Source organism: Pristiophorus japonicus, chromosome 7 (genome assembly GCF_044704955.1).
Source record: "Pristiophorus japonicus isolate sPriJap1 chromosome 7, sPriJap1.hap1, whole genome shotgun sequence".
Taxonomy (NCBI): Eukaryota; Metazoa; Chordata; class Chondrichthyes; family Pristiophoridae; genus Pristiophorus; species Pristiophorus japonicus.
The window spans coordinates 124,943,076-124,968,676 of NC_091983.1; the positions used below are offsets into that span (position 1 = coordinate 124,943,076).

At 44.0% G+C, this 25,601-nt stretch overlaps 1 protein-coding gene across 2 annotated transcripts in view; it reads left to right on the forward strand.

The window, feature by feature from the left end:
- Positions 1-25,601, forward strand: part of tbc1d32 (TBC1 domain family, member 32) — a 454,803-nt gene that overhangs the window by 15,532 nt on the left and 413,670 nt on the right. For both annotated transcript variants that reach the window (XM_070885302.1, XM_070885303.1), the window contains exons 3-4: positions 1,677-1,838; positions 5,114-5,291. In XM_070885302.1, the coding sequence (XP_070741403.1) occupies positions 1,677-1,838; positions 5,114-5,291 (340 nt within the window). The remainder of the gene's footprint in view (positions 1-1,676; positions 1,839-5,113; positions 5,292-25,601) is intronic.

Below are 25,601 nucleotides of genomic sequence, written 5' to 3' on the forward strand. Positions count from 1 at the left end.
GGAAGCATGGAGAAGGGTGCAACTCTGTGCGCTGGGACGCAGAGCACTGCCATATAGAAGCGGCCCTCACCTTCATTAAAGAGGAGGGCCAAGCTGCAGACTCTGAGCGGGGTGCTCAGAGTGTCGGGCTGGCAGATCGCGGCACAGACCATGCGTTTATAACGATGCAACGGCCGATTTTTTTTTTCCCGAGCACAACATCTGCCCTATAACTAGTGCTCCGCGAGCAGCCTGCAGTGTTCCCTGAAACTGTCGGTGTCATCCCCCGTCGCAGCTTCAGGTGGCGCTCCCGAATTTTTGCTCTGGGGCAAAAACGGGTCGCTGCACACGGTGTGTTGGAGCGGGGAGCTACCAGTTATCGCCGGTGCTAAACTCCTGAGGAATGTAGCTGGAGTTGTTAGTGGTGCCACGCCCGGGCTAAAAGTCGTTTGTATCTCCCATTGAGTGTTAACAGGAGGTGCAAATGACTCCAGTTTCTCCCCCCTTATGTTTGTTCTATTGTCTGTCTGATCATTTGGTTAAAAACATAAGGGGGGCTTTAATGCAGTTTGAATCAATTATATTTTGAGGCAGATATTAGCACTTCTGTGCAGAAACATACAGGATACTTAATACGTTGCATATTTCTCCACTTGATCAGTGAGAGTAGAAGATAGATTGAGAAAGGTCTCTGCAGCTTCAGTTCCCTGACACATCAATGATGTCAGTGTAGAGCTTCAGGAAAATACAAAGCTGCAAAGAAAGTTCTCTCTTCAGAGAAACAAATGATAAAATGCAAGAAAAACAAAGAAATAGAAGCCAAAACTTAATATAAATATGACATATTACAAATGAAGGTAGAAGAAATGAAGAATCCAGTGAATGAATAAATTATAGACAACAACAACTAAATTTGTCAGCATTAAACTGACATTAAAATATTCCACAGCATATTTACATTATTAATTTCAAAATTATTTTATCTCATCTGTTGTACGTTCTCCACTCTATGCACAATTTTCTATGTGAGAAATGGTTGTTGACATGGCTTATATCTCTCTAACAGCTCAGTGGGACACCACCTGGGCTTAGCTTTTCTTCTCAGGATCAGGAGCTCATCCTGTTTTAATTCAAGTGCTGCTTTGGTTCCGCCTACTGACTGGTTCATATTTTTATGCCCACTGAAGGATGGTGAAGATTTTTTCAGTTCGTCATTTGTAGTGAAATTGTAAATATATTTGTTGTAAATTGATTTATGATTCCATTGAAAATAAAGCACAGAGGAAATCTTTAACCCCAGATGGTTCCATTATCCCCAGATCCACTGCAATCCACTGTTTAGTCTTTAGTTGGGAATATAGTTCAGCAATTAAATTGACTGCCATACCTTATTCACTTGTATTGACTCGGGGAAAGGGGGGTGAAATAATGTTAAGAACTAAAGCTCACAGACTATACTAGTTGCACGAACAGCACAATTCCTTTGTTTTGATTTGAGTGTAGTGAAGAAAACTGATTGACAGGTGGGACTTTTTTTTAAACATGATCTATTTTGTTCAGCTTATAATTTTAATCAAGAAACTATTTGAGCAGACTCCTGTAAAATGACACAAACTAAATAATAGAAAGCATCACTCTTGCTTGTGGTTAGAATCTTAATTTGTACCTTTCACACTTCTGTCTTTCTGTCATTTTAGTTACGAGTTGGTAAAGTACCTACGGAACTATATAGACGCTGCACTGGGCTCAGTGATTGAGGAGGAGACTGAGAGATGTACTTTTGCAGAGGGCCGAACTCTAGGTTCTGGCCAAGACACACTTGTTCAACAAGTTACAAGAAACACTCGGGAATCCAAAGAGTAAGTTGTATACAATATGGCCCGGAGTTTCCTCTGCATTTGCGTTCAGAGAGACGCGCAATCTGGACAAAAACAAGTTATAGGCCTTAAAAGATCGCAGATACTTGGGCGTAAGTGAGTTATGCATGTAGGCCTGTTCCGAGACGATCTGAAGCCTCGCTTCTCAAATGGAAATGAAGGTTAGCACGGACCTCAACTTCTACAGATGTAGATCATTCCAGGCATCCATGGGGGACCTGACCCGGATCAGGTAAGTGGCAGAATTTGACAGGTGACTGATGTCCTGTTCCATAGGGCGGAGAGTTTATCAGATTTGGATTCTAGGCCGAGGAGCAAAGGCAGTAGGCACCGAACTTCTATAGAATGACTGGCTTCCCCAGAGTGATTGGCGTGATTGATGGGATGCATGTGGTATTGAAGGCTCCCATTTAAAAACTCGCAGTTATGTGAACAGAAAAGGGAGTTCATTCCCTTAATGTGCAGATAGTCTGTAATGCACGGCTGCAAATCCTGTATGTGAGTGTCGAATACAATTCCTTCGTCGTGCACAATTCAGTGATGGGAGAAGGGTGACAATGATGGATGGATAATTGGTGACAAGGGCTATCCTCTACTACCATGGCTGATGATACCCTTTCACGTGCCACAGAGCAAGGCAGAAAAGAGGTACAATGAGGAACGTTTCCACCAGGAAGATTATCCAGGTGCCTGGATAGGTCTGCGGGCATACTTCAGTATTCCCCACAGAGAATGGCTAGGATTGCCGTAGTTTTCTGAGCCTTCCATAACTGCGCCATGACTCGGGATCTAGACCTCAACATCCCGGGAGAACGGCTGATAAAGCCAGAAGATCTTGCTCTGGGAGCCGAAGCAGAGGGATGCAGTAAGTGCGCAGGAAGCATGACTGATGGCACAGTCTATCATTCATCAGTGAGCTCCCCCCACCTCATCCCCCATGGAGGTCACAGTAGAAAGACTTTGATTCTGAGACATCTTCAAATTCAAATGAGCTTTATTACAAAACTTTTAAAGGTCAAAAATTGTTAATGATAAACAAGCTACAACATTCCGAGGGCATACCACTGCAGGGAGCAGCGTGTGCTGCTGCAGGAGGGCCACAGGCTGCGAAGCCAGGTCGCTGATTGCAATGTGGGCAGCACAGCAGGAGGGGTGAAGAAGCGGCAAGAGTTTGCAGAAGGAAGTGACCAGAGCCCAGAAGAGGCGAGGGCCCAGGGGCAGTCACACACTGTGATATGTGTGCATGCTAGGTCCGTGCAGCAGAGCTAGTCTCCAGTCGTCTCTGATAATCCTTGCCACTGGACCAAGACCTGGCTCTGTCAAGCCCGTGGGTGGCTGGTGTGCAACGGCCACCACATGTTAAAAAAATCCACCCTTCAAGATGTAGTTCGGGATCTGGAATATTAGGTCCTTCATTGAAACACCTGTGAACTCATCCCTTTTTGGCGTGGAAGCAAATCATCCTCGTTTTGAGGGACTGCCTATAATGATGACAACAGTTATATAAAAAGTTAAAATTTGTTGCAACTTTCAAGAACTTTTCAAGCATCAAAGCATAACAAACATCTTTAATAAAATTGTTTAATTGTCATTATTTTTGTTTTAAAATTCAATCATTGAGAAATATAACTACAATTGCAAACATTTTAAGATTTGTAAAACTTAGTGCAAACAATGTAAACATTTTTCATCTTTGTGCAATTTTTTTATAATCAAAATCATTAATAAACATAAAATATTAACATGGTTGTTTTATAAAATTTAACAATAGTGACACACATGCCTTCCAGCCTAACACCTTTAACCCTTGACTATAAGGAGGTAGTAGAGCCGGGCTTAAAATTCCCCCTGCCTCCATCAAAGCACCTTGCTTGGCTGTGCTGAGACAAACTCTTCTACCAGCTGTCCCCCCTACACTGCCTACCAACAACTGTGGATGGTGCATTTACTGGGGTATGGTGGATGGATGCCGGTATGATGAGCTTTGTGCCTGTGTCGGCTCTTACTGCCATCTGCTTTTGGAGCAAATATGCTGCTGTCTGCATTCTGGATTTGAGATCCTAATCTGCCTCGTGCAGGTGGTGACATACCTGCTGCTGTAAGGCTTGGGTACAGACTACCTTAATCAGCTTGATTTTAAATTTAGGTTCCATGGGCTCAATTTTGGCCAGGAATTGTTCCGTTTTTTTTGGAGTAACTTGTTTTTTCTGGCATAACTTAAAAATCCCCAATTTCCCCAATCAATTTGCACCAGCGTAACTCACTTAGTTATGTTTTTTTTTTAGGTTAGTTTTTTTTCTCTCAAAAGGGGCCGTTACCAGCCACCTACGCCAGTTCTGCCCATTTAGGCAACTTTGGCCAGCTAATAGTTACTCCATTTCTACTTAGGCTAGCGTATGTGGCCACTTGAGAAAACACTTGCAAATCGGCGCAGATAGGTACACCGGAGGCCATTCAACCTGGGATAGAGGCGGGAAGCGGAGAGAACCTGCACCTAAACCAACCAAGCCTTACCTTTAACAATGCTTGCAAACAAAAACTACTAACAATTCTATAAAAAATAAAAAAATTGAAGTCCAACCTTCATCTACAAACTGCAATTCACCTTTCTGCACTCGGCTCGGGAAGGCAGCGGACCGGTGCGGGAGACCACTCGGCCTGGGCTAGGGGACGGGACAACGCACCGGGAGGCCACTCGGCCAGGGCTAGGGGCGGGCAGGAGAACTGATAGCACTATCAGTTCTCCTGCCTGCCCCAGCCCAACAAAGGAGGAGAATTTATGAGATAGAGAATTTTACCTAAAGGAGCCCAGCAAGACAGATTTGAAGAGAGGGAATGATGTAAATTCAGCGCCAGTGAGATGGCAAAATAGTGGCAGTGTGAGGAGAAACAGCACAAGGCTGACGAGAGGGAGGAACAACATCGCCACGCTCTCAAGCCATTGTTGCAGACTCACAACGCTACTGCACAAGCGCGGACATCACGAATCATCACTGCACATGTGCAGTAGCACTGCAAATTCCAACATTTTTTTTCGGCGCATCTGAGAATGTACATAAGCGGTGCAATGGCGGTAAGTGCGCCAAAAAACAGGCTTGGCCAAAATTGAGCCCCATAGGTGGTGCTCCAATATGCCAAGCCATCGGGATCAAACTTATGCTTTGTAAAATTACTAAAAGATGTTACAGAAGAGTATTATCAGTTTAAGTAGTACTTCATTACTTGGTGAACTGTTATTTTGTCATGCTTTGTTACAGATACAAGGAGATGATGCAATCATTAAAAAGTACTATGATGATTGTAGTTGAATCTTTGATTAATAAATTTGAAGAAGATCAACTAAAGAAAGAAGAATTAGACAGAAAGAAACAGCATGAGCAGCATGCTAGTTACTGCATGGACAATTTCTCTGATAGTGGATCCTCATTCAATCAGGTAGATAATTTTCTACTTGTTCTATCAGGCTATTCTTTCCCTTTTTGAGCATTCCATATTGTTGAATGTTAATCTAGTAATCACACCACTAATAGATCGTGGATTCGTTAGCAAGTACAGGAACTCTGGGGAGTTTAGTTTCTCCCTAAACTGGGGTGAAAAAACAAATTGTAGTGCCTCATTGGTTGCATTTGACCAAGCCAGTACAAACCAGAGGTTGAATTTTGGACCTGTCTGGTCTGTATGCATTGGCTACATACTATACTGTACAATGCACTGACCTGCTTAGTGATTAAGGAGATATTTTATTTAAAAAAAAATACTTTAATCCATTATTGCTACTCCATTTTTATCTTCAAAGATTTTAAATGATATTGTAAATCATCATGTCTCTCCCAATTAATTACACCCTTTCTTGACTGAATATACCAACAAGGATTTTATATAATTCAATCGATCAGCAGCTCTTCACTGCAAAAATGCACTCAGAAGCAGGGGACTATCAACAGTAAGTTATTAAAAATATAACTTTTTCTTGAAAATACCTCCATCTGGATTAAAAAAAAAAGAAGATTTCTCCCAGTCGCTTAACAGGTAATATAAGGTATATCACCGAGCCATACAGATTGTGGAGGTCCCAAATTCAAGTTCTGCTTTGTGCTGAGTCAGGCACGTTTAGCTAGATTGCAATAGACACTCCAGGTGAGTGAGGGGGAAATTTGCCTGGTGTTCCTAATCCTGATAATTATTCAGCAGCTGTTGATAGAAGTGCACCATAATTTATGCAGCCTGAGGTCATAATCTGCTACAACCTGATATCCCAACAGTTAAATAGCCTTCCACCAATTACTGAAGACTTGTGTGTAAACAATAGCCATTGGGAAAGGTATTGAGATTGTCCCTGATTGTAAAACTGCATTAGAATAGGGATTTTAGAGAAACAGTTAAGAAAATTAGAGAAAACGATCGGAGTGGTAGAAATTTCTGTATGTTACGTGTTTCATATAGCTCTATAAAATGGTTATAATTTTTCATAAACCTTGGATAGTCCTGTTATCTGATTCTATTTAAAGCGGTAGTTTTAACATTCTAATAAGGTAGGTGGTGCTGTGACATGTCTTTTCAATGTTAAGTGTCACACTGTATGGCACACAAATCCTGCTATTTTGTAGTTCAAAGTATATCACCTTGTAAATGCATAATCTGGCCACCCGGTTTCCAGAAATCGTTTAATAAGTTTTCTGATTTTTTTTCTTCTTTTGTCATTTTTCGCAGTAACTGAAATATTTATGGTCCTAAATAAGCGTTTAAACAGAATAAAATTTGGACTCTAGGGGAATCAAGGGATATGGAGATTGGGCAGGAAAATGGAATTGAGGACGATGATCAGCCATGATCGTATTGAATGGTGGACCAGACTCGAGGGGCTGTATGGCCTACTCCTGCTCCAATTTATGTTCTTATGTTCTTAAATTTGAAAAACAAAATGACATTTCACAATAATGATTACATTTATCCACTGAATTAACTTTTCTGTATTTTAATGTCTTTATTCAAATTTTTACTTGTAGGCCTTATTTTTGCCCTGAGCTGCACCTCTGTGAGCTCAATTTGTATTCTATAGTTCGAGCATGTACAATGTGCCTAATCTCCCAGGATGCACAAGTTCCTTTCAAGCAGCTGTTCTGATGGAATATCTTTCATTAGCTTCTTCCACTTTCTACTCAGTAGCTTTTCTTCAGATCATTTTGCAAAACAAGAGTACAATTTTTTAAGGTTGTTTTTTGTGGTAACATTTATATCGATGCTTTTAAAAATAAAATAGAGGCGATGGGGGAGAAATTGTCCCTTTAAGGCCCGTGACCGCCTCTTAAGTGACATGATCAGAGCAGCGGTGATAGACATCCCCTGCTCCCGACCCGAACCTGCCCCGATACCACTTAACAGTGCCCCAAAGCGCTGGAAGGCGGTGTCAGAGTTAAAAAGATGAATTTTCCGGCTCTTCCCTCCCGCCGGGCAATTATAATTCGAATTATCTGCCCCAAAAGGGGCGGAGGGCAATTTCCAGCCCTATGTCTATGTAAAAAATTTACGTCTCCTTAAACCCCTCTCCCCTGTTTCCACCACACTCCCCTCCAACAACAAGTGTGAGGAGCTCATGGACTTTTTTCTATCAAAGATTGAGACCATCCGATCAGCTGCCTCTGTGAGTTCCCTTCCTTCACAGGGCCAAACTTCATCTGAGGCTCCCACCTGCCCCAGCCCTAAACTTACATCTTTTTCTAGTTTTGATCTCCCCGCTTAATCACTTCAAACTCATCTTATCCATGAGACCCATTTCCTGCTCTCCTGACCCTATTCCCACTAAACTGCTGACCACCCAACTTCCTTTTCTGGCTCCCATGTTAGCTGACATTGTTAACGGTTCTCTGGACTCAGCTACTGTTCCCTCTCCTTCAAATCTGCTGTCATCACCCCTCTCCTCATTAAAAATAACCCTTGACCACACTTTGCCTGCTAGCTATTGTCCCATCTCCAATCTCCCTTTCCTGTCCAAAGTACTTGAATGTGTTGTTGCCTCCCAAGTCTGATCATCTTTCCATGAATTCAATGTTTGAATCCCTTCAATCTGACTTTTACCCCTGCCACAGTACTGAAACTGCTCTCATCAAAGTCACAAATAACATCCTTTGTGAATGTGACAAAGGTAAGCTATCCCTCCTCGTCCTTCTGGACCTGTCTGCAGCCTTTGACACAGTTGACCATTCCATCCTCCTTCAACGCCTCTCCACCAATGTCCAGCTAGGTGGGACTGCACTCGCCTGGTTCCATTCTTATTTATCTAATCGTAGCCAGAAAATCTCCAGCAATGGCTTCACTTCCCACTCCCGCATCATTACCCCTGGTGTCCCCCAAGGATCTGTCATTGGTCCCCTCTTATTTCTCATCTATATGTTGCCCCTTGGCGATAACATCCGAAAACACGAAGTTATTTTCCACATGTATGCAGATGACACCCAGCTTTACCTCTCCACCACTTCTCTCGACACCTGCTTGGTCTCTAAATTGTCAGACTGCTTGTCCGACATCCAATACTGGATGAGCAGAAATGTTCTCCAATTAAATATTGGGAAGACTAAAACCGTTATCTTTGGTCCCTGCCACAAACTGCGTTCCCTAACCACTGACTCCATCCCTCTCCCTGGCATCAATCTGAAGGTGAACTGTTCACAACCTAGGTGCCATATTTGACCCTGAAATGAGTTTCCAGCCACAGATCCGCGGCATAACTAAAACCGCCTTTTTCCACCTCCGTAACGTTGCCCGCCTCCGTCCCTGCCTCAGCTCTTCTGCTGCTGAAATCCTCATTCATGCCGTTGTTACCTCTAGACTTGACTATTCGAACTCCTGGCCGACCTTCCACATTCCACACTACATAATCTTGAAGTCATCCAAAACTCAGCAGCCCGTGTACTAACCCGCACCAAGTCAAGATCACCCATCACCCCGTGCTTTCTGACCTACATTGGTTCCCAGTTAAACAATGCCTCGATTTCAAAATTCTCATCCTTGTTTACAAATCACTCCCATGGATTTGCCCCTCCCTATCTCTGTAATCTTTTTCAGCCTCACTATCCTACAAGATGTCTGCGCTCCTCAAATTCTGGACTCTTGAACATCCCTCATTATAACTGCTCAACCATCAGTGGACATACTTTCAGCTGCCTGGGCCCTAAGCTCTGGAATTCTCTCCCTAAACCTCTCTGCCTCTTTATTTCTCTTTCCTCCTTTAAGACGCTCGTTAAAACCTACCTCTTTAAACAAGCTTTTGATTATCTGCCTTACTTTCTTCTGTGGCTCGGTGTCAAATTTATCTGTTTGTCTTTCTATCATCATCATCATCATCATTGGCAGTCGCGCCTTGGGACTACATTAAAGGCACTATATAAATAAAAGTTATTATTATTAATAATAAGAGTGAGGAAAATCATGTGTGATTACTCATCTGTGTATTAAGCAGAGAGTGAGAAATAGAGACACTAGGGTCAGGGTGTGTTGCGAGGAGAGTGACTTCATATTAACATTAGATCAATGTTCAGAAAAAGACACCAGTTAAATATTGAAACCGATTTCATCACCTGTATTTTGTTGACGATTAGGAAAGCTAATTGCTATTTCATTACACCTGTGAAACAGATCCTAGTTGCTCACACCGATGAGATAGTGATTGATAAACAGAGAGAGGGAGAGAGATCGATTGGATATACATGAACAGCGGACAGGAAGTGTTTTTATTAATTCTAATTTGATTTATTTTTTCAAAAATTGTTGAATTTTGAAAGCAACAAAGCCTCTTTTAGGAAAGCTGATAGGAACAGAGGTTAGGAAGAAGGCAAACAAATTGGGGGTGGTGGTGGTATCACCTGCCTTTGGGGGAAGCAATTGGTCATGGAAGGAGGGAGTGAATGTATGATAAGGGGTGGGGAGGATACAGGTGTTGAGCAAGTAGTTTAAAGGAAGGCAGTGAAGGTTGTGATGGGAGTAAAGGAAGAACACAGTGGAAAGGTTAGAGGACACATTGGGAACAAGGGGATGGGAAGAAGCACGAGTAATTGAGGGAGGTATTTGGACAGGCGTTGCCAAGTGCCATATTTTCTCTGCAAACTGCAGTCAATGCAGCCTGCAGCCAATGGTGGATCTTTTATTTGTCACACCATGAGAGAAGCAGAATAGGACAGAGAGACAAAAACAAAAAGAGAAAAGAAAGAGAAGCTAAGAAGGCAATACAGAGAAACTGCAACACAGGGACAGTACCATATGCATAGAATCATAGAATAGTACAGCACAGAAGGAGGCTATTCTGCCCATCGACTCTGTGCCAGCTCTTTCGAAGAGCAATCCAGTTAGTCCCACTCCACTCTTTCCCCATATCCCTGCATTTTTTTCTCCTTTAAGTATGTATCCAATTCCCTTTTGAAGGCTACTAGTGAATCTGTTTCCACCACCCTATCAGGCAGAGCATTCCAAATCCTAACCACTCGTTGCGTAAAACAGTTTTTCCTCATGTCACCTCTGGTTCTTTTGCCAATCACCTTAAATCTGTGCCCTCTTCTTATCGACCCAAAGCCATTGGAACCTTTACTTTATCTAAACCCTTCATGATTTTAAACACCTCCATCAAATCTCCTCTGAGCCTTTTCTGCTCTAAGGAGAACAAACCCAGCTTCTCCAGTCTATCTACATAACTGTGGTCCCTCATTCCTGGCACCATTCTGGTAAATCTCTTCTGTACACTCCCCAAAGCCTTCATGTCCTTCCTAAATTGTGGTGTCTAAAATTGGACACAATACTCTAGCTGATGTTGAACTAGTGTTTTATATAAGTTTAACATAACATCCTAGCTTTTATACTATATTTTTCTGTTTATAAAACCTTGGATCTAATATACTTTATTAACTGCTTTGTTAACCTGTCCTGCCACCTTCAAAGATTTGTGCCCAGAGGCCCCCAGGTCTGTCTCTTCTTGCACCCCCTTTAAAATGGTACCATTTAGCATGTATTGTCTCTCCTCATACTTCCTACCAAAATGTATCTCCGCATACTTTTCTTTGTTGAATTTCATCTGTCATGTAATGTAGTAAATAGTTTGTGTATGTGTATGCTTCAAGTAAGTGTTGTACTCCCTTTCTGTAACTCGTTCCTGCCATACATATCCTATCTGTCGTGCTTTTTTGTCGTGATTAAATGTACCTATTCTCTTCACTTAACCTCTGATATGAGTTCTTCAAACTTAGTCCCCATGGTGGGTGGCATTGGTGCTTGCCTACTACTGCAAAATTGCAGATTTGACTCCAAGCTAAGTGGTGCTGTTGTCCACAGCCCTACCCAACTTAGAGCTGCCAGAATTGGTACTATTGTGCAATGCTGGCTGCCCCCTCTCCCTTCCACTCCAAATACTTGATGCTTAGCCCCATGAAAAAAATTGTTTCTGGCCATTACTTTGATTGCATTTAAAGCTCCTTCAGCCCTTTGTGAGCTTTTAAAAAATGGGGCAGTGGAAGAGCTGGCTGCAGTTGGGGGTAGGTGGGGAGGGTAGGAGGGAGGGTATTCACAAACAGATATTTCCTTTGATAATATAACTGTTATAAGGAATATTCATCAGCAAGGATCTCTATTATAAAAGTGCAAGAGGAACATAAATAGTATTTGAGAGATGTAAACCTTTCCACATTGCTAAAGTGATATTTCTCGTCGGGAAACTTGGAAACTATGTTACACATAGTTTAAAAAATTGAGAAATGGGCATATGCCCTTGGTGCTCGACACGACTTGGTCTGAAAATAATAAGAGAAGAACAGCTAAATCAGGAAGTAGCAATTATATTATTTTAAAAGCCTGAAGGTTGTTGGAAGAAGCATGACTGAAAGTGGTAAGGAATTCTATAGTTTGAAAATATTGGGAAAGAATGAATTGCCATCAGGAGACTTCAATGAGTCTTGAATTCAACACACTGGAAATGATGGGGGTTGGGAGATGGGTGGTGGGTATGGCGGGGGGGGGGGGGTGCGGGGGTGGGAGGTGGGTGGACTGACCAGGATCATAAAAGAAACTATAATAATATTGATAAAAGCATGACATACTGTTGAAGGTGAAAGAGGGAACGCTGATCAGAGAACAAGCTAGTAAGGGCAGACACGTGGCATTTGGAATTTAAGCGAAGTGTGAAGAGATACATTTTGGGAGGAAGAATAAGAAGAGGCAGTATAAACTAAATGGTACAATTTTAAAGGGGGTCAAGGAACACAAAGACCTGGGGTTCACATATAAAAATCTATGAACGTGGAAGGACAAGGTGATCAAGCTGTCAAAAAAGCATATGGGATCCTTGGCTTTATAAATAGAGGCATAGAGTACAAAAGCAAAGAAGTTAATGCTTAACCTTTATAAATCATAATAGAGGCCATATTCATTCTGATAAGCTATTGAAGAATGTTAATTACATATGGAAATTAGATCAGGTTGCCTTTAAAGCAGACACTTACTTTTAAAATACCATGGAATTACTATGGGGAATTTGCACAATGCAGATAAACAAGTACATACATTTTTACAGTGTCACCAAAAAACGCCACATTTTTCCAGTTCCAAGATACAAGAAATTAGTTTTAAATTCCTTGTAATAATCTTATGATTCACTTTTAGTTTGTTTCAGTGAGTAAAAATAGCTAATCGTCCATTTATGCTGACACAGAAAGGATAGTGTATTCATCACAAGCTGTCAGGCTCTCCAGTCATGTAAATGAGACAGTCTGTATAAATGTAGTTGGCTGCTTTCTGTAGACTCATTTAATCAGTCTCAAGTGTGACTATTTTACCCTTTTCGGTAATAAATGTCCTTTGCACCTTACAAAATAGGCATATTTTGCATCATAGCACTGAATATTATGAAGTAGAATTATAAAAATGTACTGTAGAATATTTTTAAAAGTTGGACTTAAATCTGGTAAGACTGCTGGACAATTTAGAACTGAGTTACATTACTAAAAATGTCAATTTTTAAATACACTCATTTTTAGCTTATCTAATTTTCTTTGTCATGAAGAGCCCTAAAAAATGCATGCTTACTTTGGAAATTGCAATCACATTGATTTAGCAATTTCTGTGCAGATATTTTTGGCCCAGACAAATTCTCTATACTGTTTGGAACTGATACTCATTCGTGGGATGTGGGCATCACTGGAAAGGCCAGTGTTTACTACCCATCCCTAATTGCCCTGAAATGCTGGTGGTGAGCTTTCTTGAACCGCTGCAGTCCGGAAGTGAGTCACTCACTGCAGAATACATAGCCTCTGACCTGCTCTAGTAGCCACACCATTTATGTGGCTGGTTCAGTTCTGTTTCTGGTCAGTGGTGACCTCCCAGGATGTTGTTGGTGAGGGTCTCGGCGATGGTAATGCTATTGAATGTCAAGGGAGTTGGTTAGTCTCTCCATTACTGGAGATGGTCATTGCCTGGCCTTTGTTTGGTGCAGATGTTGCCTGCCACTTAGTCAATTCTGGATATTGTCCAGGTCTTGCTGCATTTAGGTATGGACTGTTTCATTATCTGAGGAATTGCAAATGATGTTGCTAACTGCAATTGTCAACAAACATCCCACTTCTTAAACCGCTGCAGTTCGTGTGGCGAAAGTACTCCCACAGTGTTGTGAGGGAGGGAGTTCCAGGATTTTGACCCAGTGACGATGAAGGAATGGTGATATAGAAACATAGGAACATAGAAAATAGGTGCAGGAGTAGGCCCTTTGGGCCTGCACCACCATTCAATAAGATCATGGCTGATCATTCACCTCAGTATCCCTTTCCTGCTTTCTCTCCATACCCCTTGATCTCTTTAGCCGTAAGGGCCATATCCAACTCCCTCTTGAATATATCTAACGAACTGGCATCAACAACTCTCTGCAGAAGAGAATTCCAAAGGTTAACAACTCTCTGAGTGAAGAAGTTTCTCCTCATCTCGGTCCTAAATGGCTTACCCCTTATCCTTAGACTGACCCCTGGTTCTGGACTTCCCCAACATCGGGAACATTCTTCCTGCATCTAACCTGTCCAGTCCCGTCAGAACTTTATGTTTCTATGAGATTCCCTCTCATTTTTCTAAACTCGAGTGAATACAGGCTCAGTCGATCCCGTCTCTCCTCATATGTCAGTTCTGCCATTCCGGGTATCAGCCTGGTGAACCTTCGCTGCACTCCCTCAATAGCAAGAACATCCTTCCTCAGATTAGGAGACCAAAACTGAACACAATATTCCAGGTGAGGCCTCACCAAGGCCCTGTACAGCTGCAGAAAGACCTCCCAGCTCCTATACTCAAATCCCCTAGCTATAAAGGCCAACATGCCATTTGCCGCCTTCACCGCCTGCTGCACCTGCATCCCAACCTTCAATGACTGAAGTACCATGACACCCAGGTCTCGTTGCACCTCCCCTTTTCCTAATCTGCCGCCATTCAGATAATAACCTACCTTCATGTTTTTACCATCAAAGTGGATAACCTCACATTTATCCACATTATACTTCATCTGCCATGCATTTGCCCACTCACCTAACCTGTCCAGTCGCCCTGTAGCCGCTTAGCATCCTCCTTACAGCTCACACCGGCTCCCAGCTTCATGTCATCTGTAAACTTGGAGATATTACTCTCAATTCCTTCATCTAAATCATTAATGTATATTGTAAATAGCTGGGGTCCCAGCACTGAGCCCTGCGGCACCCCACTAGTCACTGACGGCCATTCTGAAAAGCAACCGTTTATCCTGACTCTCTGCTTCCTGTCTGCCAACCAGTTCTCTATCCATGTCAATACATTACCCCCAATGCCATGTGCTTTAATTTTGCACACCAATCTCTTGTGTAGGACCTTGTCAAAAGCCTTTTGAAAGTCCAAATACACCACATCCACTGGTTCTCCCTTGTCCACTGTACTAGTTACATCCTCAAAAAATTCTAGAAGATTTGTCGAGCATGATTTCCCTTTTCGTAAATCCATGCTGACTTGGACCGATCCTGTCACTGCTTTCCAAATGCGCTGCTATTTCATCTTTAGTAATTGATTCCAACATTTTCCCCACTACTGATGTCAGGCTAACCGGTCTATAATTCCCTGTTTTTTCTCTCCCTCCTTTTTTTTAAAAGTGGTGTTACATCAGCTACCCTCCAGTCCACAGGAACTGATCCAGAGTCGATAGACTGTTGGAAAATGATCACCAATGCATCCACTATTTTAGGGCCACTTCATGGCTAGGGAATTTGAATATAGGAGTGGTCTTGCTGCAGTTGTGCAGGGCCTTGGTGGGGCCTCACCTGGAATATTGTGTTCAGTTCTGGTCTCCTAGTCTGAGGAAGGATGTTCTTGTTGTTGGGGGAGTGCAGCGAGGGTTCACCTGACTGATTCCAGGGATGGCTGGGCTGTCAGAGAAACATAGAAACATAGAAAATAGGTGCAGGAGCAGACCATTCAGCCCTTCGAGCCTGCACCGCCATTCAAAGAGTTCATGGCTGAACATGCAACTTCAGTACCCCATTCCTCCTTTCTCGCCATACCCCTTGATCCTCCTAGTAGTAAGAACTACATCGAACTCCTTTTTGAATATATTTAGTGAATTGGCCTCAACAACTTTCTGTGGCAGAGAATTCCACAGGTTCACCACTCTCTGGGTGAAGAAGTCTCTCCTCATCTCGGTCCTAAATGGCTTACCCCTTATCCTTAGACTCTGACCCCTGGTTCTGGACTTCCCCAACATTAATAAGAACATAAGAACATAAGAACATAAGAACATAAGAACATGAGTAGGCCATCTAGCCCCTCGAGCCTGCTCCGCCATTCAACAAGATCATGGCTGATCTGGCCATGGACTCGGCTCCACTTACCCGCCCGTTCCACATAAACCTTAATTCCCTGATTGGTTAAAAATCTATCTATCTGTGATTTGAATACATTCAATGAGCTAGCCTCAACTGCTTTCTTGGGCAGAGAATTCCACAGATTCACAACCCTCTGGGAGAAGAAATTCCTTCTCAGCTCAGTTTTAAATTGGCTCCCCTGTATTTTGAGGCTGTGCCCCCTAGTTCTAGTCTCCCCGACCAGTGGAAACAACCTCTCTGCCTCTATCCTGTCTATCCCTTTCATTATTTTAAATGTTTCTATAAGATCACCCCTCATCCTTCTGAACTCCAACGAGTAAAGACCCAGTCTACTCAATCTATCATCATAAGGTAACCCCCTCATCTCCGGAATCAGCCTAGTGAATCGTCTCTGTACCCCCTCCAAAGCTAGTATATCCTTCCTTAAGTAAGGTGACCAAAACTGCATGCAGTACTCCAGGTGCGGCCTCACCAATACCCTGTACAGTTGTAGCAGGACCTCGCTGCTTTTGTACTCCATCCCTCTCGCAATGAAGGCCAACATTCCATTTGCCTTCCTGATTACCTGCTGCACCTGCAAACTATCTTTTTGGGATTCATGCACAAGGACCCCCAGGTCCCTCTGCACCGCAGCATGTTGTAATTTCTCCCCATTCAAATAATATTTACTTTTACTTTTTTTTTTCCCAAGGTGGATAACTTCACATTTTACGACATTGTATTCCATCTGCCAAACCTTAGCCCATTCGCTTAACCTATCTAAATCTCTCTGCAGCCTCTCTGTGTCCTCTACACAACCCGCTTTCCCACTAATCTTTGTGTCATCTGCAAATTTTGTTACACTACACTCTGTCCCCTCTTCCAGGTCATCTATGTATATTGTAAACCGTTGTGGTCCCAGCACTGATCCCTGCGGCACACCACTAACCACCGATTTCCAACCCGAAAAGGACCTATTTATCCCGACTCTCTGCTTTCTGTCAGCCAGCCAATTCTCTATCCATGTTAATACATTTCCTCTGACTCCGTGTACCTTTATCTTCTGCAGTAACCTTTTGTGTGGCACCTTATCGAATGCCTTTTGGAAATCTAAATACACCACATCCATCGGTACACCTCTATCCACCATGCTCGCTATATCCTCAAAGAATTTCAGTAAATTAGTTACACATGATTTCCCGTTCATGAATCCATGTTGCGTCTGCTTGATCGCACTATTGCTATCTCGATGTCCCGCTATTTCTTCCTTAATGATAGCTTCAAGCATTTTCCCCACTACAGATGTTAAACTAACCGGCCTATAGTTACCTGCCTTTTGTCTGGCCCTTTTTTTAAACATAGGCGTTACATTAGCTGCTTTCCAATCCGCTGGTACCTCCCCAGAGTCCAGAGAATTTTGGTAGATTATAACGAATGCACCTGCTATAACTTCCGTCATGTGAGGGCGGGCTGGATCGGCTGGGCCTTTATTCACTGGCGTTTGGAGGGATGAGCGGGGATCTCATGGAAACATGCAGGATTCTGACGAGACTGGATGGGTTGGATGCGGGGGCAGTGTTCTCGTGTTGAGGAGGTCCAGGGGACATAGTCTTGGGATAGGGGGTGGGCCATTTGGGACTGAGATGAGGAGAAACTTCTTCGCTCGGGAGTTGTTGGCCTGTGGAGTTCCCTGCCGCAGAGAGTTGTTGATGCCAGTTCATTGGATATATTCAAGAGGGAGTTCAATATGGCCCTTACGGTTAAGGGGATCAAGGGGTATGGAGAGAAAGCAGGAAAGGGGTACTGAAGGAATGATCAGCCATGATCTTATTGAATGGCGGTGCAGGCTCGAAGGGCCGAACGGCCTACTCCTGCACCAAGTTCTATGTTTCCTTAAGTACTCTGGGATGCAGACTATCAATTTTCTTAATGCAATTTCCTGGCTAATAAGGATTTCCTTCAGTTCCTCCTTCTCGTGAGACTCTTGGTCCTCTATTATTTCCGGAACGTTATTTGTGTCTTCCTTCGTGAAGACAGAACCAAAGTATTTGTTGAATTGCTCTGCCATTTCTTTGTTCCCCATTATAAATTCACCTGATTCTGACTGCAAGGGACCTATGTTTGTCTTCACTAATTTTTTTCTCTTCACATATCTATATTTCCAAGTCAGGATGATGTTGCTCTTGAAGGTGGTGGTGTTCCCTGGTACCTGCTGCCCCTGTTCTTCAAGGTGGTAAAGGCCATGGGTTTGGGAGGTGTTGGCGAGTTGCTGCAGTGCACCTTGTTGATGGTACACGCTGCAGCCACGTTGCGTTGGTGGTGGAGGGAGTTAAAGTTTAAAATGGTGGCTGGGGTACCAATCAGTTGGGCTGGATTTTGCTCGATGGTTTTGAGCTGCTTGAGTGTTGTTGGAGCTGCACGCACTAAGGCAAGTGCAGAGTATTCAATCACACTCCTGATTTGTGCCTTCTAGATAGTGATAGTCAGGTGGTGACACACTCACCGCAGAATAGCCAGCCTCTAACCTGCTCTTGTAGCCTCAGTATTTATGTGGCTGAGCCAGTTACGTTTATGGTCAATGATGACCCCCAGGATGTTGATGGTGGGGATTGGGCGATGACAAAAACTTCCATCACTTTGCTAATGATTAAGAGTAGACTGATGGGCTGCTAATTGGCTGGATTGGATTTGTCCTGCTTTTTGAGGACAAGGCATACCTGGGCAGTTTTCAACATTGTCAGAAAGATGCCAGTGTTGCAGCTGTACTGGAACAGCTTGGCTAGTGACTCCCAGGATGTTGGTGGGGGATTCGAAGATAGTAATGCCGTTAAATATCAAGGGGCTGGGGTTAAGACTTTCTCTTGTTGGAGATGGTCATTGCCTGTCACACGTAAATGTTACTTCTCCTCAACTCCCCTCTAATCCTTCTACCAATTATTTTAAATCCATGCCCCCTGGTTATTGACCTATTTGCTAAGGGAAATAGGTCCTTCTTATCCACTCTTATCTAGGTCCCTCATATGTTTATACACCTCAATTAAGTCTCCCCTCAGCCTCTTCTGCATCTTCTCCGGCCTTCTCCCCTGACCAGAAAGAAGATAAAAATAAAAGAGGGAGGAAGCACAACAGCTCAGAGAAGTGGAGAGAAGAAAATAAAGAGCAGAAAGACAATTGCTATTCACAATATCTATAAATGATTTGGATGAGGGAACCAAATGTAATATTTCCAAGTTTGCTGACGACACAAAACTAGGTGGGATTGTGAGTTGTGCGGAAACATAGAAAATAGGTGCAGGAGTCGGCCATTCGGCCCTTCGAGCCTGCACCACCATTCAATAAGATCATGGCTGATCATTCCCTCAGTACCCCCTTCCTGCTTTCTCTCCATACCCCTTGATCCCCTTAGCCGTAAGGGCCATATCTAACTCGCTCTTGAATATATCCAATGAACTGGCATCAACAACTCTCTGCAGCAGGGAATTCCACAGGATAACAACTCTCTTGGTGAAGAAGTTTCTCCTTATCTCGGTCCTAAATGGCCTACCCCTTATCCTAAGACTGGGTCCCCTGGTTCTGGACTTCCCCAACATCGGGAACATTCTTCCCGCATCTAACTTGTCCAGTCCCGTCAGAATCTTATGTGTGTCTATGAGATCCCTCTCATCCTTCTAAACGCCAGTGTATAAAGGCCCAGTTGATCAAGTCTCTCGTCATATGTCAGTCCAGCCATCCCGGGAATCAGTCTGGTGAACCTTCGTTGCACTCCCTCAACAGCAAGAACGTCCTTCCTCAGATTGGGAGACCAAAACTGAACACAATTTTCCAGGTGAGGCCTCACCAAGGCCCTGTACAAATGCAGTAAGACCTCCCCTGCTCCTATACTCAAATCCCCTAGCTATGAAGGCCAACATACCAATTGCCGCCTTCACCGGCTGCTGTACCTACATGCCAACTTTCAATGACTGATGAACCATGACACCCAGGTCTCGTTGCCCCTCTCTTTTTCCAAATCTGCCGCCATTCAGATAATTTTCTGCCTTCGTGTTTTTGCCCCCAAAGTGGATAACGTCACATTTATCCAGATTATATTGCATCTGCCATGCATTTGCCCACTCATCTAACCTGTCCAAGTCACCCTGCAGCCTCTTAGCGTCCTCCTCACAGCTCACACCGCCACCCAGTCTAGTGTCATCTGCAAACTTGGAGATATTACACTCAATTCCTTCATCTAAATCATGAATGTATATTGTAAAGAGCTGGGGTCCCAGCACTGAGCCTTGCGGCACTCCACTAGTCACTGTCTACCATTCTGAAAAGGACCCGTTTATCCCGACTCTCTGCTTCCTGTCTGCCAACCAGTTCTCTATCCACGTAAGTACATTACCCCCAATACCATGTGCTTTGATTTTGCACACCAATCTCTTGTGTGGGACCTTGTCAAAAGCCTTTTTAAAGTTCAAATACACCACATCCCTTGTCCACTCTACTAGTTACATCCTCAAAAAATTCTAGAAAATTTGTCAAGCATGATTTCCCTTTCATAAATCCATGCTGACTTGGACCGATCCTGTCACTGCTTTCCAAATGCGCTGCTGTTTCATCCTTAATAATTGATTCCAACATTTACCCCACTACTGATGTCAGGCTAACCGGTCTATAATTACCCGTTTTCTCTTTCCCTCCCTTTTTAAAAAGTGGTGTTACATTAGCTACCCTCTAGTCCATGGGAACTGATCCAGAGTCGATAGACTGTTGGAAAATGATCACCAATGCATCCACTATTTCTAGGGCTACTTCCTTAAGTACTCTGGGATGCAAACTATCAGGCCCCGAGGATTTATCGGCCTTCAATCCCATCAATTTCCCAAACACAATTTCCCGCCCAATAAGGGTATCCTTCAGTTCCTCCTTCTCACTAGACCCTTGGTCCCGTAGTACTTCCGGAAGGTTATTTGTGTCTTCCTTCGTGAAGACAGAACCAAAGTATTTGTTCAATTGATCTGCCATTTCTTTGTTCCCTATTATAAATTCACCTGAATCCAACTGCAAGGGCCCTTTGTCTTCACTAATCTTTTTCTCTTCACATATTTATAGAAGCTTTTGCAGTCAGTTTTTATGTTCCTGGCAAGCTTCCTCTCGTACTCTATTTTCCCCCTCTTAATTAAACCCTTTGTCCTCCTCTGCTGAATTCTAAATTTCTCCCAGTCCTCAGAGTGGTTGCTTTTTCTAGCCAATTTATATGCCTCTTCCTTGGATTTAACACTATCCTTAATTTCCCTCGTTAGTCACGGTTGAGCCACCTTCCCCATTTTATTTTTACTCCAGACAGGGATGTACAATTGTTGAAGTTCATCCATGTGATCTTTAAATGTTTGCCATTGCCTATCCACTGTCAACCCTTTCAGTATCATTTGCCAGTCAATTCTAGCCAATTCACGCCTCATACCATCGAAGTTACCTTTCCTTAAGTTCAGGAACCTAGTTTCTGAATTAACTGTGTCAATCTCCATCTTAATAAGGAATTCTACCATATTATGGTCACTCTTCCCCAAGGGGCCTTGCACAACAAGATTGTTAATTAGTCCTTTCTCATTAGACATCACCCAGTCTAGGATGGCCAGCTCTCTAGTTGGTTCCTCAACATATTGATCTGGAAAACAATCCCTAATACACGCCAGGAAATCCTCCTCCACCGCATTGCTGCCAGTTTGGTTAGTGCAATCAATATGTAGATTAAAGTCACCCATGATAACTGCTGTATCTTTATTGCACACATCCCTTATTTCTTGTTTGATGCTGTCCCCAACCTCACTACTACTGTTTGGTGGTCTGTACACAACTCCCACTAGCGTTTTCTGCCCTTTGGTATTCCGCAGCTCCACCCATACCGATTCCACATCATCCAAGCTAATGTCCTTCCTTACTATTGCATTAATTTCCTCTTTAACCAGCAATGCCACTACGCCTCCTTTTCCTTTCTTTGTATTCTTCCTAAATGTTGAATACCCCTGGATGTTGAGTTCCCAGCCTTGCCCATCCTGGAGCCATGTCTCCATGATGCCAATTACATCATAACCATTAACTGCTATCTGCGCAGTTAATTCGTCCACCTTATTCCGAATACTCCTCGCATTGAGGCACAGAGCCTTCAGGCTTGTCTTTCTAACACATTTTGTCCTCTTAGAAATTTGCTGTAATGTGGCCCTTCTTGCTTTTTGCCTTGGGTTTCTCTGCCCTCCACTTTTACTTTTCTTCTTTCTATCTTTTGCTTCTAACCCCATTCTGCTTCCTCTGTCTCCCTGCATAGGTTCCCGTCCCCCTGCCATATTAGTTTAACTCCTCCCTAACAGCAATAGCAAACCCTCCCCCTAGGACATTGATTCCGGTCCTGCCCAGGTGTGGACCGTCCGGTTTGTACTGGTCCCACCTCGCCCAGAACCGGTTCCAATGTGCTAGGAATTTGAATCCCTCTCTTCTGCACCACTCCTCAAGCCACGTATTCATCTGAGAATCTGCGATTCCTACTCTGACTAGCACGTGGCACTGGTAGCAATCCTGAGATTACTACTTTTGAGGTCCTACTTTTTAATTTAGCTCCTAGCTCCCCAAATTCGTCTCGTAGGACCTCATCTCGTTTTTTAGCTATATCGTTGGTACCTATATGCACTACAACAACTGGCTGTTTACCCTCCCTTTTCAAAATGTTGTGCACCCGCTCCGAGACATCCTTGACCCTTGCATCAGGGAGGCAACGTACCATCCTGGAGTCTCGGTTGCGGCCGCAAAAACGTCTATCTATTCCCCTTACAATGGAATCCCCTAGCACTATAGCTCTCTCACTCTTTTTCCTGCCCTCCTGTGCAGCAGAGCCACCCACGGTGCCATGAACTTGGCTGCTGCTGCTCTTCCCCTGATGAGTCATCCCCCCCCCAACACCATATTCCTGCTTTTTCCCCATACCCCTTGATGCCTTTTGTTTCTAGAAATCTATCCATCTCCCTCTTAAATATATTCAGTGACTTGGCCTCCACAGCCTTCTGTAGTACAGATTTTCACAGGTTCACGACCCTCTGAGTGAAAAAATTTCTCCTCATCTCGGTCCTAAATTTCCTACCCCGTATCCTGAGACTGTGACCCCTTGTCTAGACTTCCCAGCCAGGGGAAACATCCTCCCCGCATCCAGTCTATCCAATCCAGTCAGAATTTTATACGTTTCAATGAGATCCTGTCTCATTCTTCTAAACTCTAATGAACACAGGCCTAGTCGACCCAATCTCTCCTCATATGACAGTCCTGCCATTCCATCTGTTTTGCAGGGGATGACCGCAGGGGACTCCTGCACTACCTTCCTTGCACTGTTCTTCTTGTTGGTCACCCATTCCCTATCTGGCTGTGTACCCTTTACCTGCGGTAAGACTAGGTAAAGGGGAGGATGGAAAGCCGCTGCAAGGCGATTTTGATAGGTTTGTGAGTGGGCAAACACATGGCAGATGCAGTATAACGTGGATAAATGTGAAGTTATCCACTTTGGTAGGAAAAACATAAGGACAAAGTATTATTTAAATGGTGATGGCTTGGGAAGTGTCGATGTACAGAGGGGCCTGGGTGTCCTTGTACACCAGTCATTGAAAGCAAACATGCAGGTGCAGCAAACAGTTAGAAAGGCAAATGGTATGTTGACCTTCATTGCAAGAGGATTTGAGTACAAGAGCAAGGATGTCTTACTACAGTTATACAGGGCCTTGGTGAGACCGCACCTGGAGTATTGTGTGCAGTTTTGGTCTCCTTACCTAATAAAGGATATACTTGCCATAGAGGGAGTGCAGCGAAGGTTCACCAGACTGATTCCTGGGATGGCAGGACTGTCATATGAGGAAAGATTGGGTCGACTAGGCCTGTGTTCATTAGAGTTTAGAAGAATGAGAGGGGATCTCATTGAAACGTATAAAATTCTGACTGGATTGGATAGACTGGATGCGGGGGGGATGTTTCTCTTGGCTGGGAAGTCTAGACAAGGGGTCATAGTCTCAGGATACGGGGTAGGAAATTTAGGACTGAGATGAGGAGAAATTTTTTCACTCAGAGGGTTGTGAACCTGTGAAAATCTGTACCACAGAAGGCTGTGGAGGCCAAGTCACTGAATATATTTAAGAGGGAGATGGATAGATTTCTGGAAACAAAAGGCATCAAGGGGTATGGGGAAAAAGCAGGAATATGGTGTTGAGATAGAGGATCAGCCATGATCATATTGAATGGCAGTGCAGACTCAAAGGGCCGAATAGCCTACTGCTGCTCCTGTTTTCTATGTTTCTATGTAAGAGGAGAGAGAGAGAGAAGAAACCAAAGAGGAGAAACTGAAAGATGTGAGAAATGGTGAAAGACAGATAGATCTGACCGCTCCTCGCAATAACTGGCTTGCGTTCCTGCCCATATCCATCCCGCTCCCCACTGTGCCTTCCTGCCTCCTTGATCAGAAGTGCACTGCTTTGTGCGACACGACACCTAAATAAGAGAAAACCGAGATAAGTAGAAGAAATCATAGAGAATTAGAAGTAATCCCTGCTGGAAAATGGTCTTAAGCATGAAAAGCCCTTTTAAATACTGTATTTTCTGATTCTACTATGCACTGGGCAAATAAACTGGGCAAAGGGGATTTTACACTTAAAATATTCAGGCCATCCTGATCTGATAGCCAAGAATGGGCAGATCAGGTCATAACTTCTGGGCCTGCCCTGTCCTCTGCACTACTACATCCCTGTGTCCACATCAACTTTTTCAGCAGCTGTGTCCTTTCCCCTCCCTCCCTCTATGTCCCCGCCCGCCACCCCCCCCCCCCCCCCCCCACCCAACAGCTCCCAAATCCCATATGCTCCACTTCTATTACGATGACAACCTAGAACTACCATCAGTACTATTGGCCATTGGAGGGTGCAGTGTGCGGCGGCCTGGCACGGTCCCGGCCTGCAAGACGATCAGCAGGCTGGGGCCATTGGAGGGAGCAACGTGTGGCGGCATGCCACTGCAGGGAGCAGCGTGTGCTGCTCTAGGAGGGTCACGGCTTTGAAGCCAGGTTGCTGATTGCAGTGCGGGCAGGCACAGCAGGAGGGACGAAGGAGCGGCAAGAGTTTGTAGAGGGAAGTGACCGGGGCCCAGGAGAGGCGTGCGTTTGGGGCCCAGAAGAGACTGATATGTGTGTGTGCTAGGTCCGTGCAGCAGAGCAGGTCTCCAGTCGTCTTGGGTAATCCTTGCCACTGGACCAAGACCTAGCTCTGTCAAGCCCATGTGGTGGCTGGTGTGCAACGACCACCACACGTTAAAAAAATCCACGCCCAAGCATCTTCCGCCCTTCAGGATGTAGTTTGGGATCTGGAATATTAGGTCCTTCATTGAAACACCTGTGAACCTTTTGGCGTGGAAGCAAGTCATCCACGCTTCGAGGGACTGCCTATGATGATGATGATGACTATCAGACCGTCAAACTATCAGACCGTCAAGCTCTCTTCCCAGTGCTATCAGATCCTGAGACCTCCCTTTTCCCTGTACTTCCAAACCTTAAGAGCTCCCCTCAATACCTACCCTAAATAGTTTCAGACACCAATACCTAGACTGCATACTCCCAGTCCCCACTATTTCCAGACCCTTGCATTTCTGCTCAGTGCAGCTAGATCCTGCTCCTCCTCCAGTTTGCAATTACACAGTGCTGTCACAAGCTAACTAGCACCATTACTACCCAAAGCTCACAGACCCTGACAAGTCATAATGCTCCCAGATGTTTGCCTCCATCTCCACATTGCTTACATGCCCGGGAACACTCTGTCCATTGCTGCCAAAGCCTAGGACCTCTTATTGCTGCCAGATCCCAACTAGGAAGCCTGAGGCTGGCCTTACATTGGTTCTCATTATCGTTATT